The following is a 15,712-nucleotide window of genomic DNA, read 5'->3' on the forward strand; positions in this document are numbered from 1 at the left end:
CCTCCGTAACTGCCTTATAAGAGAAGAATACTCTGGGAATGTTTTTTTTTTTTTTTTATGTTTGCAATGAAAACGCTTCTGTATTTCCATAGCTCAATGTTAAAAGACAAAGCTACATAATTATTTGATATAATCACCTCTTTTTTTTTTTTTTTTTTGTTCAGTATTTTTATTGTTTTTTAAGACAGCCAAGTAACTTACAGGAATACATAGGAGAAAAGAAATGAATAAATACAAAAAAAGGATACACAAAAAAAAGATAAGTAAAACTAGAAAAGCCCCCCCCCGATCACCTCTAAAATTTTAGCATTTTTTCCTTGTGCCAGTATCAACATTTCTTAAAAATTTCATCAACACACCCCCCTGATCACCACCAAAATTTTATCATTTGTTACTTGTGCCAGCATCAACATTTCCTGAAAATTTCACCCAAATCTGTCCATAACTTTGAGTTATCTTGCTAACAGGGTAATAAAATAGGTAACAGAGAGGTAATACAATAGGTCGTACAAGTCAAGATGATAAGGTACATAAACGTTGCATTACTAGTAAACTGGCGAGATTCCACACAGATTCCTACAAAAAACAAAGAGGTGAGTGCCATGTTATGGACCGCTTCCCTGCCCAAGGTCTTCACTGGTTTGAGCCACATGGTCCAAAAAAGGCGGTCAAATCTTATAATATAATCACCTCTTGAGCCTTTGTTTTCTTTTCATTCTCCAGTTACGATAGCCATGACTGAGCTTATTGGCATTCACTTCTCAGTCACAAAAGTATCCAAATCCTCACAAATTGTCTGAATTTGTCCTCCCACTTTTCTCCTTTCAGTTGCTCATTTGTCTTTCTGAAACTTAAATTGACTTAAGAAGTGATTCATTTTAATCAAGCCTCTAAAATCTTGAAATCAAATGATCTGAAAGACTCATTCGCTTTCTCATTCATCATACGGTTCCCAAATGAACCACGAGCCCAATTGGGTTGCTTAATCAATTATTGATCCGCGGTATAATTTTAAATCTTAAGTGAAATAATTGATTGCGAGTTTAAGCGATTAACTTCAGCCATTCATCAAAAGCTTTGCTGTATTTATTTACGTGACATCTTCTCTTATAAGGAGAGTTTTTCTTCATGTCTGTTTCTTATATCCTTCCCCTGCAGGTATGATCCAGGCTTTAGCAGGTTTCTTCACCTACTTTGTGATTCTGGCTGAAAACGGCTTCCTGCCTGCCACTCTGCTGGGCATCCGAGTGTCCTGGGATAACAAATATGTCAACGACCTGGAAGACAGCTATGGTCAACAATGGGTCAGTGAAGTTTATCGCGCGTCTTTTCTTTTATTGCGCTGCACAAGGACCCGACATGGTTCATCTGTGACCTTCTGGTGTTAACCGTACTAATGTGCCTCTCATCTCAGACTTATGAGCAGAGGAAGATCGTAGAGTTCACCTGCCACACCGCCTTCTTTGTCAGCATTGTCATTGTCCAGTGGGCTGATCTGATCATCTGTAAGACCAGGAGGAACTCTGTCTTCCAGCAGGGCATGAAGTGAGTACACAACACCCAGATTTCTTTTTTTTTTTTTTTTTTAAATCTTTTTTTATTTTCAATTTTCAAATGTACAAGAAACATACAACTTGATCATGAAACTGTTGTATCCAGTTCCTATCCAACTGCCCTCCCACCCCAAGTACTGGACCTTTCGTTAAATTTATATACAGCCAGATATAAGATACTTACGTACAAAAAAATATATATAATAAACCCCTTCAAACACATGTACAGACACATACATGCACACATATGCAGGGTGTGATTTGTTGGGGGGGATGGAGGGGATGGACCTCTTCTCTGGTTTTTACATCCCTACTTCTGCTCGATGAATTTCATCCTCGGGGGGGCAACCAACCAATGTAAATAACAGGCAGGTTGTGACTTAGTTTTCTTACATCTATATCCTACATTACTGGCACGAACGTTCACCTGAACCGAACTTTCGGCAGTCTCAGAATTCACGAACGTCCCCATGCACTGGGGCACCGAAAAGAGGCGGGGGGGGTAAACGTGAAAAATTCATGGAGCCCATAGAGCAGAGGAGGGGGTCCAGTGGATACAGGTTAGAGGTTATGAAAATTTCGTGTAAGATCCACTGCAAAACAGAGGAATAGAACCCAGGAGTTGGACGTTGAAAGTATGTAAAGTTTCACTCTCGTTTCATGCCAGAGTTAGTTATGTTAGTTATGGACCACACCCCCACTGGCACCCCCTGCTCCGACCAAAAAAAAAAAAAAATCCCCCACTCTGTGTTTTTTTTGACAAATCGGATGTACACATATACACACATGCATACTTGTAAGTTCACATAAATAAAAATAAATAAATAAATAAGGGGAAAGAAAATTAAAAATAAGTGAATGAATTAAAAAATAAAGTAAAAAGGTACACAGATATTGGAGTTACACAGATGCCATATCTTCTACAAAGCTGATAAATGGCTGCCAAGTGGCATAGATAAAACACCCAGAAATTTTTAACAACAAACTGTATCCCTCAAGACGTTTTAATGTGTAATATTTCCATACTTCTTACTTCAGGAACAAGATCCTGATCTTTGGGCTGTTTGAGGAGACCGCCCTGGCCGCCTTCCTCTCCTACTGCCCGGGTATGGACGTTGCCCTCAGAATGTACCCTCTCAAGTAAGTAAATCTCAGTTCACTGCCCACCACTAAGCCTCACTTATATTATTTTTTACACTGTAATCATGCTTACTTACTCCACCTACCACATGTTGATCCATCCAGGCCTGGGGGCACTGGATCGCTCCTCTACTAGGATTTCATCTCATTTTGTGTGTGTTTTCCAGGCCCAACTGGTGGTTCTGCGCTTTCCCTTACTCCCTGCTCATCTTTATCTATGATGAGATCCGTAAGCTGATCCTCAGACGCAGCCCAGGAGGTGAGCCCAGAGTCCATGCTTTTATTATCCTCTCCTGTATTTTCCTATCTCTGCCCTTTTGGTTTTTTTTTTTTCTTCTGCACAGTTTTGCCTCTCTCTTCACCTCTTCTCCACCTCTGACTTATAGTACTTGCCCTGAAATGAAGTATATAATGTGCTACAGTGTATATCTCCACTCAATCCTGTGTATATTTTTGTTTTCTTTCCTCGTGTGTGTGTAGGTTGGGTGGAACGGGAGACCTACTATTAAAGACCCGTCCGCCTGTCAGTCCAGTCAGCTCGCATCTTCTCCTCCACTCCCGTCTTTGCATGAATATTGTCTTGCTGCTCGGAATAAAATTTTAACCTCTGTGGAAAAAAAAAAAAAAATTGGAACGTGTTTTTATATTAGGGAATGCTTGATACTACTATTAGACAAATACTGAGATGGAACGTGCTGATGATGCTGATGATGTTGATAAATGATAATGCTAATAATGATATGAACACTGAACATTGACATGACTATGCGTGCCTTGTTTATGAAACAGGACCAATTTTATACATGTTTTTAACAGTTATAAACGTTCAATAAAAATGCGCTCGAGTCAGGTCCCACAAATGTTCTCTGGCTTCATTTGTGTGCTTGTGTGTTTGCACAGTGTGTGTCTTATGAGAAAATTTCCACAGGAAAAGCACAAGATCCCCCTGTTATATTTTTTCATCCCATTTTTATTTTAGTCATAATGAATTGTAAATGAAGTGGAAATATGTCGTGTATAGTGATTCTTAAAGTTTGGCACAACTTTTTCTAAAATGGGGCGAACTTTTTTCATGTTTTTCTTTGAAATAATGAATTAAAATCCAGTATTTCTCCTTGTTCACTCACTGTCCATAATCACTGTGTGGTTGTGGTTGTGAGATGAATCTTTGAGTGGTTATGTCCTCTTTTTCTTACTGTGGGCTGACCCTAATTACAGTTTAAAGAGAGGAGAAATCCAAGCTTAAGTCGATTTAAACAATCCTACATAAATTCAGAAGATTATGAACCCACATTTTTTGTTTTAAATTGAGCATTTCATAGAAAATGTACAAACAACAAAACATGGTTTGCTACTTTTAGCTCAGTATTTTAAGCTTCTATGAGTTGTTCTCTTAGATAATTAAACTATATGATAAACACAAGGTCACATTTCATTACAAATTCTAATGAAAGAATACATTTTCCTTCAGCCTTAAAACTTCATGGCTACTTCCTCATAACATTGAAGGTATACAACGATGCACATACATCTGAAAATAAATGATCTATCTCTGATCTGTAAATGCATACATCAAAAAGACACGGCCATCATGGCATTTTAGAGCCACAGGTCAAACTGTTTGCACAAGTTTTATCAGTAGAACAAGGGGAAGTGTTATCAGCCTGCTGTTTTCAGCTGAGTGCTGCTGCTGGTATCACTGCTGCTGTAGATACAGTATGAGCTGCTGCTCTGGATAAACTGTTATAGACACAATCCACCTCAGTTGTGTGGGTTTATAAGATTTTTATGAGATTTGTGACAACAGCTATAACAGTAGTGGGAGGAGACATGATGTTTGGAGTAAAAATACACTTGGTTTGGTGTCACAGTCCACAAAACTCCTGGTAACTGTTGTGTTTGGGTTGCAGTTTGAGCAAACATTGATGAACTTCACAGTAGTGGTATCTAAGCTGTTTGGCCATAGTGGGTGTTTTTTTTTTTTTTTTTTTTTTTTTTTAAGAGGGACTGTGATGTTTAATCCAGTATCATTATGCTTTGAGGTGAGTTTCAAGCAGCTCCTGTATGTGGTCTCTGTCCTCCTACACACAGCTCGCTGAGTCTTGACACACATTGGATAGAGACTTGAGACTTTATGAAGAGCAGCTCTGCACCCTCCTACATTTGAAGAAACTGTTAAAACAGACAGATGGAGGTTTAACATCGAACATATTCACATTTAACATATTCACTCTTAACTATGGAGAAATAATGAAAAAAACATAAGTTCAGGAAAACAAAAGCAATCAACCCATAATGACCCAAACATCTACCATCTATGAAAAACCATCTACTGATATAAACTGTTTAATCCATGGAGATAATTGGTGTAAAATGCAGTTTTTCATCTTTTCATGGTCACCCCAGGAAGAGTAGTTGATGTCCTGCTAATGGGGATCCTAATAAATAAATAAATAAATAAGATATGAACCATTTGGACGTTCAGAGGCTCCATGGTGAACGTGGAAACACCATCATCTTCTACAGCAAGGATGTCAAACATGCGGCCCGGGGGCAAAACCGGCCCGCCAATGGGTCCAGTCCGGCCTGTGGGATAAATTAGTGAAACACAAAAATTACACTGAAGATATTAACAATCAAGGGTGTCAAAATAATTTTAGGTCAGTTCCATCTAAAGTGGGTCAGACCAGTAAAATACTACCATAATAAACTATAAATAATGAAAACCACAAATTTTTCTCTGTTTTAGTGTTAAAAAAAAAAAAAAAAAAGGAAAATTACACAAAAATGTTAACATACACAAACTCGCCTTTTACAAAAAATGTGACACACCTGAACAAATATGAACAACCTGAAATGTCTTAAGAGAATTAAGAGTAATTGCACAAATATTCTGTCTGTTATTAAATATTTTGTGTATTTGTAAATCCACTGTGATCTGTAAGTTGTAATGAACATGTGAAAATGAGAAGTTGAGGCCAAATAATGGTATAAATTGTTAAATTTGCACTTTTTTTCTTAATACATTTTATTTTGGTCATGGTTGTTCATGTTTTTCCACATTTTTTTTTTAAAGGATGTAAAAATTTAGATAATATAATTTTACTTTTTTCACCCTAAAACATAGAAATTAGACATACAAATTTTGGAATTGATATTATTTTTGCATTATTGTGTTATTTTAATCATCCGGCCCATTGCAGGTCATATTGGGTTGTATGTGGCCCCTGAACTAACATGAGTTTGACACCCCTGTTCTGCAGCATCAATTCACCAGTAAAACCCATGGAGTTGGATCAGTGACAGTGAATGGACATACTGGGTTTATGTTCAGTTAATGAGACATTGGACTGAAAATGACACTTTTTCTTCAGTTTTCTCATTTTTTAATAAAATAATCCTCAGTTTTACTCTTTACTTATGAACATCTACATGATTAGTAAATGAAATGTAGGAAAACACCTGATTTTCACTAAAAAAAAAAAAAACAACAACACAAAATACAGAAGATAATATTAGAATAAATGGTGATAAATCACTTAAGGATGGTTAAATATGGAGAAAAAATGAATTTGGAAACTGCCACAAGTGCAACACTGGGCCTTTATGGGTTAAAAACCTGATCAAGTCAACACACATGATCTACAGTCAAACCATCACTCATCAGAAGGGACAAACTAAACCACTATAGGTAAACACAGAAAAGCGAGGAAACAAAGAAGTGGCTTAATACTGTTTTTCCTCTCATCAGTTAAAGGTTCCAACTAGTCTAGAAAGCGAAGCTAGTCCTAAAAATATTGTCCCTGTCACCAGGTTAAAATGTACAAATACTGGACAGAACTTGTGCCTTCCCTCCACCCCCCTCTTTAATATCCAAATGGTTTAGTCTGGTGCGGCTGTTTAGCATTATTAGATAATTGCGTCGTTAATTATACATGAGGAAAGTGCCAACGGTGCAAGAGTTTACATGAAAACTTCTCCCGAAAAAGACTGGAGAATAAAGGTGAAATTTTCAGTGTTTTATTTGCAACAGCTTTAAGAAAACCAATAATTATTCTGTAGTTGTTGGATGTTAGAGGTTTGGTAAACTATGGCTGTGTTTAGTTTGTTGGAAGTACACTTAAATAATTAAAATGCACACATTAAACTTAACCAAGTATAATCCAAGTTATATTTTTAGACTGAATGAGACTAATTCATCACTAAACTGAAGTGTTTTTCTGTAGTTCATGAAGACCAGCCCACAGTCCAGTGTCTGCACATGCCTGTCATCCCAGGGTCCATGCTTCTGAACCTCATATGTGAGTGTCTTATGACTTCAGCCAAAGGAAAATACATGGGTGTATACCGGCTAAACTTTGCTTAGAGGTCTTATTTCTGTCTTTGTGCATAAGAAATCAATAGAAGTGAATCCCCAATGGAACTTTGTGTTGGTAAATGCAAGTTATGCAAATTTACAGGATTTCAGTTCTGTTCAACATGTTGATGGTCATATGAACTATGTTTTCAGCTCAAAAATGTCCAATTTCATCACAATTAATGCTATATTTTCATGTCACAAATGGCCGAGTTATATTTTAACTGAATTTTCCTGAAAAACAAATATTCTATTCTTTTAGATTCCCCAGTTTTGTTTTGTTTTTTATAAGATTCTATCATACATATCACATGTTTTATTTTTACAGGTTGTAATATGGAGTATGGTGCTGATCCATCCTGCTTATGTCACACTAATACAGGGTGGGGAAGCAAAATTTACAATGAACATTTAGTTCTTTTTTCTCAGCAGGCACTACGTCAGTTGTTTTGAAACCAAACATATATTGATGTCATAATCATACCTAACACTATTATCCATACCTTTTCAGAAACTTTTGCCCATATGAGTAATCAGGAAAGCAAACGTCAAAGAGTGTGTGATTTGCTGAATGCACTCGTCACACCAAAGGAGATTTCAAAAATAGTTGGAGTGTCCATAAAGACTGTTTATAATGTAAAGAAGAGAATGACTATGAGCAAAACTATTACGAGAAAGTCTGGAAGATACTATTAAAGAAGAATGGGAGAAGTTGTCACCTGAATATTTGAGGAACACTTGTGCAAGTTTCAGGAAGCGTGTGAAGGCAGTTATTGAGAAAGAAGGAGGACACATAGAATAAAAACATTTTCTATTATGTCAATTTTCTTGTGGCAAATAAATTCTCATAACTTTGAATAAACTAATTGGTCATACACTGTCTTTCAATCCTTGCCTCAAAATATTGTAAATTTTGCTTCCCCACCCTGTACATACATTAAGAATGTCACACCTCACTTTTTAAATCAACAGTTTTCTAATAATAAGCATTTTTATAAAGAAACAACAACTATATTGTTATTTACTCTTTAGTATGATGATAAACTATACAATAAATAATTATGATCCTGGTTTTTGCACAGGGATCATTAGTGTAAACGGTGACATGGCTGCCGAGCATCAGTATGATGGGATCTGTAACAACCATGTCACATCCGTCCACTGCCACATTTTGTATTTTTGTGTCAGCTGTTATTGTTTCAGATCCACAGTACTAACATTTATGAATAAGAGGGTAATTAGCAATAGTAACTATATAAGTTTATTACTAATAAAGTACTGGAACTGACCAGATCATCACTGGTAATGTCACGTCCGTCCACCAGCAAAAGTTTTCACATACACGTGCTATTCAAAATCCAATATTTCTGAAAATAGAGCTTCCACTGTCAAATAATATCAGTAGTCTGTGCACAAATGGATTAGCGTTATTTCAACACAGTTCTACGCATTTCTTACAACTTTTTTTTTTTTTTTTGACAAAAATGGCCATTCATTTGACCCCCAAAGTAAATTTTAGCCAATATCCTCCTGAGACCCAGCAATTCATTTTTGTCCTCAGTAGGGGACAAGAGTTTTACAGCTTTACTAAAAAAACAAAACAAATGCTGTCCGCTGTAAAGAATATTCCATTAAAAAATATTATCTGAAAAAATTGTTGCATCATGGCATTTTCAGTCAAGACGATTTAATGTAAAAAAGCCATAACTTTTATTCTGCAGGGTCTCAGGAGGATATACAAATACTACAGGTGTAGGGATGCATCTCTGACCTCTTTTATATCTTGCTGATCCACTTTTTTTTTGACAAGATAAAGGAGAGATGGGAAAGGAGACTGTACGCAAACCAAGCCCTTTGCATTCTTGCCATGTTGATGAATGCACAATATTATCAGGAAAGAATGTGACAAAGGTTTGAACAGAAATGGGTCAAAATAAAGGTTATGTTTACACAACCAGTCAGTCTCATCCTCCTGTTCACTCATGTCGGTCAAAATGAATCTATGGTATCAAAATAGTAAATGTATGCAAGATAAGATATACATACTTTAAAAACCAACTAGCCTATATGTGATGATTCTTACATTTTCTTGCTCAATTAAAACATGTTCTGCCTACATTTACAATATATGACAAATGCTTATCCAAGCCTGATTCTAGAAAAGATAAAATAATCCTTTATTAGTCCCACACTGAAAATGTGTCACAGCAGCATAAAGCAATTACAACACCAGTAACATCATATTAACTGTAAAGATGATTGAAAATATTAAGAGACAGAGGTAACAGCAGGAAAATAGTAAAAATAAATACAAGATAAGAGCAATATGTGAAATACAGTCGTGGAAAAAAATTATTAGACCATCAAAAGTCATCAGTAACAATGGTTATGCAATTAAGTACTAACTCCTACTAGTACTGTGTGTATCATGTGACTAAAACAGACAGAAAAGAAAACATGGAATGCCTAAAAGCACTGTTTTTGTCAGTACAATGCCATAGATATTGATGTAAGAACTGAAGGGATTTTGGTTATTATCAAGAAAACCATGTAAAATGGATAGATATCAGCTCTGAAATTAAACTCTTATGAGCTATTTTGTTATTATCATTATATTTGTCCAAACAAATGAACCTTTAGTTGCAACAGGCATTAAAATGAACAAGAAACTGAAGAAAACAAGGGTGGTCTAATAATTTTTTCTGTGTAACATTGACTGTAACATTTCCACAAGCTAACTCCCATTAAGTATAAATATACTGAAATATTATTAATAGGATATATACAGTACTATTAGTTTTGGGTAAATAAGAAATCTATTGCACAATAAAAGTATTGCAATAGAGGTCAAATGAGGGTGGTTTACTGTGGGTGTACTGACAGTTAAACAGTTGAACAGCAGCAGGAAGGAAGGGCCTGTGGAGGTGCTCCTTCACACAGTGAAGGTACAGCAGTCTGACACTGAAGGAGCTGCTCAGTTCTGCAGCGTCCTGTTCTTTATCAGAGATGTTAGCCGTCTGTTTCTTGTTCACCACCTTCACTGGACTCACATGTGGTCCAAGGTCCACATGTGAGTCCAACTGATCTTCGCGATGAGCCTGACTGCTTTTGCCTCAGCAAACCACTCCATAACAGATGGTTAACGCCACCATGGAGTCATAAAAGGTCCTCAGGAACACTCCCCGTCCTTCAAATGACCTGAACCTCCTTGCAAAGTAGGAGCTGCTTTAACAGGCTGCCACACATACGGTGCCGTATTTCTCTTCTTGCTCAAGATCAAACTTACTGTGTAGTTTTTCTTAAGAGAACTGTGACTGATTATGATGAAATTTAATCAAAATAAAAATTTAACTCATGCTTTTTACACTAATAGTCATGCCCATAATCACCAGTATACCTCACAGAGGTGGGAAGTAACGAAGTAGAAGTAGTTTGTTACTGCACTTAAATAGATTTTTTTTTAGGTATCTGTACTTTACTTGAGTATTTATTTTGTGGCAACTTTTTAATTTTACTCCCTACATTTTTGCATAAATATCTGTACTTTATACTCCTTACATTCTCAGAATAGGCTTGTTACTTTTTCAAACTAAATGGATGTGATGGTATGTAAAATATGTCGCTTCAGAGGGAAAATTAGTGGAAGAGAGAAGGAGCACAGGCTGTGACCAGAGTCAGTACCAGAGTCCTGCACAGGGTCAGTATCAGTATCATGCAAAGGTCCAATTTTTCCAAACTTTTCCACCTGTACCTGCAAAGCTGTGTACCGTGACCCGACCCATGATTAAACACATTGTCTACACAATAAGTCAGTTTTAAGGGCTTTATTTTTGGCTAAAACACACACCATAAGTAAATCTCAAATATGTGCTGCTCAGTGATGTCTATGGCCGGATATAAACAGAAGTAAAACTCACTTCAAAATAAAACAGACTGGCTGTGGATCAACCAGGGTCAAATTACATGATAATCATCATTAAATGTTATGCAAATTATTTTCATCCATGCATCTTCTTTTATTTTTTCACTTCCTTGCCCGCTGCCAGCCCACATTTTGTTTCATTTTACCTGTGCCCGTGAAAATGCTTAGAATTTTTTTTTTTTTTAACTTGTCCCTGCAGGTTTTTGTGGGTTACCTGTTGGGTACATTCATTGTGGAATTAGAAATCTGATTAAATAAGTATTGTTTCATTCACGGCAAAAAATGCAGTTTTACTAGCTGAAAAGTTATACTTTTTTACTTTTACTTAAGTAAAGGAGTTGAATCAGTACTTCTACTTTTATGAGAGTATTTTTTCACACAAGTAGCTGTACTTCTACTTAAGTACAGAATGTGAGTAGTTTTGCCACTTCTGATACCTCAGCATATTAAACAATTGTGGCATAAAATGAAAATGCATGTCCTGTCGTGTTTAGGGTTTGTTTTCTTGAATAGTTGAGCTGGCTGATGTTGCAGTGAATTGTGGGTGGGCTTTCTCTTCTCTCCTTCTAAGCCATCATATGCTGAAGGAGATACTGAAGGAAGCGCTGAAGCTCCTTCCTTTGCATTTTGAGAATTTGTACAGCTGTTGTCATGGCTGTTATCAGGATACTTCTGGATCATTTCCCCTTTAAGGCAAAATGGAGTGTTCTGATGTATCGTAGGTCTTCATGTACCACAGTTTGACTGCATATTGTGTTATTCAAATACTGTCCTCCTTGAATACAGTAACAGTTTGTGCTTCATCAGTCTCAATTATTGCGTTTTTCTTCCCCCCGCCGTTTATGTTTCATATTAAACATTACTTAAACATTTATCTTCATAAAGAAGCTCCTGGATGAGCGATGACTGGATTATTCCTCTAAATAGATAAAATGCACCATCATGTCATCTGTTTTAGGATGTAGAGCCGCTTCATTCTTTAACTCACAACTATGTAAAACACATTTTCCTTAATATTATACTCATAAATCTTAGCCTGAATGGTAATAGTGTAAGTGGTAAATTTGCTTAATTTGTCAAGCAATAAATGCTTCACAAACCCTCAAAGCAACAGTGACCATAAATGACTGATGACTCATGATTCTGTGAGAGAACAGTTGGAAATAATAGATAGATTTGCTGGAACTTAGTAGAGTTCCAAAATAAATAAGGTTAAAATCTAATGTAATTCTAATGTGGTTAGCCTTAAAGGAGTCGTATTTTACTAAACCCACTTTTATTAGTCTTTGGTACATTTATTTGGACCTTAACAGTTTAAAAAGTTTGAATTTGAACCCTCCAGGTGCTGCAAAGCTATCTTTATATTCATCCTGGCAAAAATCGAGTGGATTTCCACAACTGTTTCAATTCTTGCTTAATTTGTTACGTTTTATAACTAGTTGCATCACAACATTTGCACATTTTAATTTGTAAGTCTGTTCTAAGTCTGCTCCCATCCTGCCTTCTGACCTACATCAGTCGGAGAACCACAGACACTTACAATTTTTGTTCTCAGGATTTTTTCTTTTTTTCTGTTCCTAAAGTAAGAACTGAACAGGTGAAAAAGGCCTTCAGAGGTCCATTCACCTGGAACGAACTACAAAAAGACCTGGGGCCTCATGTACAAAGACTTGCGTGGATTTCATACTGAAACCTGCCGTACGCCCAAATCCAGAAAAGTTCGAACGCACAAAAAAATCCAGATGTATGAAACTGTGCGTACGCCCGAATCCAAGTACACTTCTTCATTCATCCCAATCAGCGTGGAATTGAGCGCATATGTTGGAGTACCTGACTCCTCCCTCTCCACGCCCACATTTAAATATGCAAATCAGCATAAACGGGGTCTGCAGGTGGGATTCCCTCTGGGATTCCCCTGTCTGCAGGATCAGACGATGACGTCAAGGTGGACGCGAAGCGGAGGCCGAAACAGATGGAAGAAGAAAAGAGACGAACTCAGACCGTTTGAGGAAAGAGTCGCCGATATTGTGACACTTTTCTTACAGGGCTGATGCGGATCACCCCCAAGATAAATATATATTTAGTATTTGTGTAAGTCACACATAAGTTCATTCTAGGGGTCATACACAGTCTGATCACAGCCAAACAGGATAAAGGTTCATGCGTAATCATGTCAGGATATCAAAGAGGAAATCAAGGACTTTGACTCATGTTTAATCACTCAAATTATTATTTTCCAACAATGACACAGTAGACAGTCAGACTCAGTATCATCCTCCTGTCACAGAGGCTTCTGTTGCCTCCCCAGCGTTAGCCGGTCCTCCGGTCCGCCACAGCCCACTGCTGATGCCCGTCCGACCGGCATGGGTCTGTACTGACCCGAGTCACCAGAGGACATCGTGAGGACAATCGGCGGAGTCAGTGAGCGACTGGACCGACTAATAAATGTTCTCACAGACATGAACACTATATTTATCAACCAATGAATTTTATGTCCTTGTCTCTTTGCTGCTGCTGAATGTCCATCCGGACAGGATTGGCATTGATGGATACAGGGTCTAATTGGTTCTGGTTCTGGTAGTGGATGTGCTGCTCTGACAGTAGGATGACGTGCCGGTGTGTTTATTGTTCTTCTGTGTGTCTCCGATGTGCACATCAATCGGAGGAATGACCTTTTCCACATTATTAACAGTTTCTCAGTGTCACCTCTAAGTGTCGCCAATGGTTCCAAAGCACTAGAAACGTGCGTACGCCAGCTATGGACTTGGCGTGGAGGACCGCACATTTCCACGGTCATTTCAGTCTTTATACATCTGAACGTGAGCGTGGAAAAGGGCGTACGCCGGGTTTTTGTGCGTACGCACGCTTTGTACATGAGGCCCCTGAAACTTAAAGATCTGGTTTCGCTGGACACTTTCAAGAGGATGTTGTATGACTTGGAGAGGGAGACATCTGGCTGCAGATGTTTTGTCTGATGCACTTTATCTTCATCTCGTGGACACTTTTAACAAAGTTGACTTAAGAAGGTTTGACTTGATTTTGTGTGTTTTTTATGTATTGAAAACTTGTTATATATTCATAACATGGTGGTGCAGTGGATAGCACTCATGCCTCACAGCAAGAAGGTCCTGGGTTCGATTCCAATACCAGTTGTGGGACTTTTCTGTGTGGAATTTGCATGTTCTCCCCGTGTCTGCGTGGGTTCTCTCCAGGTACTCCGGCTTCCTCCCACTCTTCAAAGACATGCACTGATAGATTAATTGGCTAATCTAAAATTGCCCATAGTGTGAATGTGAGAGTGATTGTTTGTCTATATGTCAGCTCTGTGATGAACTGGCAACATGTCCAGGGTGTACGCCACCTTCACCCATAAGTAGCTGGGATAGGCTCCAGTGACCCACATGACCCTAGTGAGGATAAAACGGGCTCAGATAATGAATGAATGAATGAATGAAAACTTGTTTTTGTTTTTATGTATGAAAGTTTGTGTCTGTAACTATTTAATGTACAGCTGCCTGTCTTGGCCAAGACGCTGTTGGAAAAGACATTTTTAATCTCAATGAGGTTTTCCTGGTTAAATAAAGGTAAATAAATAAATACTAGCGGTATTGTACCTGTGGTGCCATTGTACGATAGCATGAGAGGCTAAAATCACCCAGCATACCTCACAACATTTGAATACAGACATAAAATTGTGCCTAGTAGATAGTCAGGTAATGTTTCTGTTCATTTGGTGAGTTTGGTGGCGATCGGGCCTGTGAAGGCTGAGGAAAATTTGTACAAACGCCCTCCTGTGCTGCAACATTGATCGGACGGACACAGAACGTGCATTATATAGTAGGAAGGATAGGGCCAAGACTTCCGACAAACATTTCTCAGAGTACGCTATAATTGTTAGTCAGCAGCAGCGGTTGTAGTCCATACTGAACATATGTCCAAACTTTGAGCCGATTACCTAAAATGTTCAGTTGTTGAATGTATTAACAAACACAAGTGGCTGAACAGGACAGGAAGCATGGTCTAGAGGGGGTGGGGCGTGAAGTGGCTCATGTACATTTACAGGGCCAGCGCTCAAAACGACCTGTCTCGTGTAATTACTCAGACATAGGGTTGAAGATGAGCCTGTGGAGTTGAATTATTGAAGATTTCAGACCCAAGTATAGCATTTACAGTTTATGTAGACCACAGGGAAATGTTTTAAAATGCATAATTCCATCTACAAAAGCAAAATATCACTCCTTTAAATGTCATAAGTTAACCTAAAATTTTATTACTACAAAATGTTCCAATAAAGATAAGATTATTTCAAGAAGGAAGGACAAACTTCTACTTAAACAGGGGCAGAAGTGGAAGTACAAAGGGACAGGGATAGGCTGTGAGGCTCCACATTGTGTTGCGTGTGTTTCTGTGTCAGTGAACACTACGGTTCTGTCAAGATATTGTACGTCTCCTGAATGACCCCAGTGACAGCCCTGGCATTCTCATCACTACTGTGCGGTTTGTGTGTGGATGAGCGGCAACCCTGTGCTCCAAAGAGCATGCGCTTAGTGCTGACACTGCAGTGTTAATGCAACTCACATCTCTGGTCTCTGTCTCGGAGGATAGACTTTGTTCTGAGAGGGCGAGTTTGTGGTGACAGATGCCATGAGTTGGCAAGGAAGTACCTTATGGATGGAGAGAGAGGATGACAGAAAGAGAAGGGGTCATCTTTTTTTTCCTATTCTATTTGTGTATCATAGA

At 38.0% G+C, this 15,712-nt stretch overlaps 1 protein-coding gene across 1 annotated transcript in view; it reads left to right on the plus strand.

Moving 5' to 3' along the window:
- The window catches only part of atp1a1a.1 (ATPase Na+/K+ transporting subunit alpha 1a, tandem duplicate 1), a 31,837-nt gene extending 28,284 nt beyond the window's left edge, over nucleotides 1-3,553 (plus strand). The window contains exons 19-23 of the mRNA XM_030158387.1: nucleotides 1,159-1,304; nucleotides 1,415-1,545; nucleotides 2,592-2,693; nucleotides 2,861-2,952; nucleotides 3,174-3,553. Of these exons, the coding sequence (XP_030014247.1) occupies nucleotides 1,159-1,304; nucleotides 1,415-1,545; nucleotides 2,592-2,693; nucleotides 2,861-2,952; nucleotides 3,174-3,202 (500 nt within the window). The 3' untranslated portion in view covers nucleotides 3,203-3,553. The remainder of the gene's footprint in view (nucleotides 1-1,158; nucleotides 1,305-1,414; nucleotides 1,546-2,591; nucleotides 2,694-2,860; nucleotides 2,953-3,173) is intronic.
- The last annotated feature ends 12,159 nt before the right edge of the window (nucleotides 3,554-15,712 follow it).

The sequence above is a fragment of the Sphaeramia orbicularis genome, chromosome 2 (assembly GCF_902148855.1).
Source record: "Sphaeramia orbicularis chromosome 2, fSphaOr1.1, whole genome shotgun sequence".
Taxonomy (NCBI): domain Eukaryota; kingdom Metazoa; phylum Chordata; class Actinopteri; order Kurtiformes; family Apogonidae; genus Sphaeramia; species Sphaeramia orbicularis.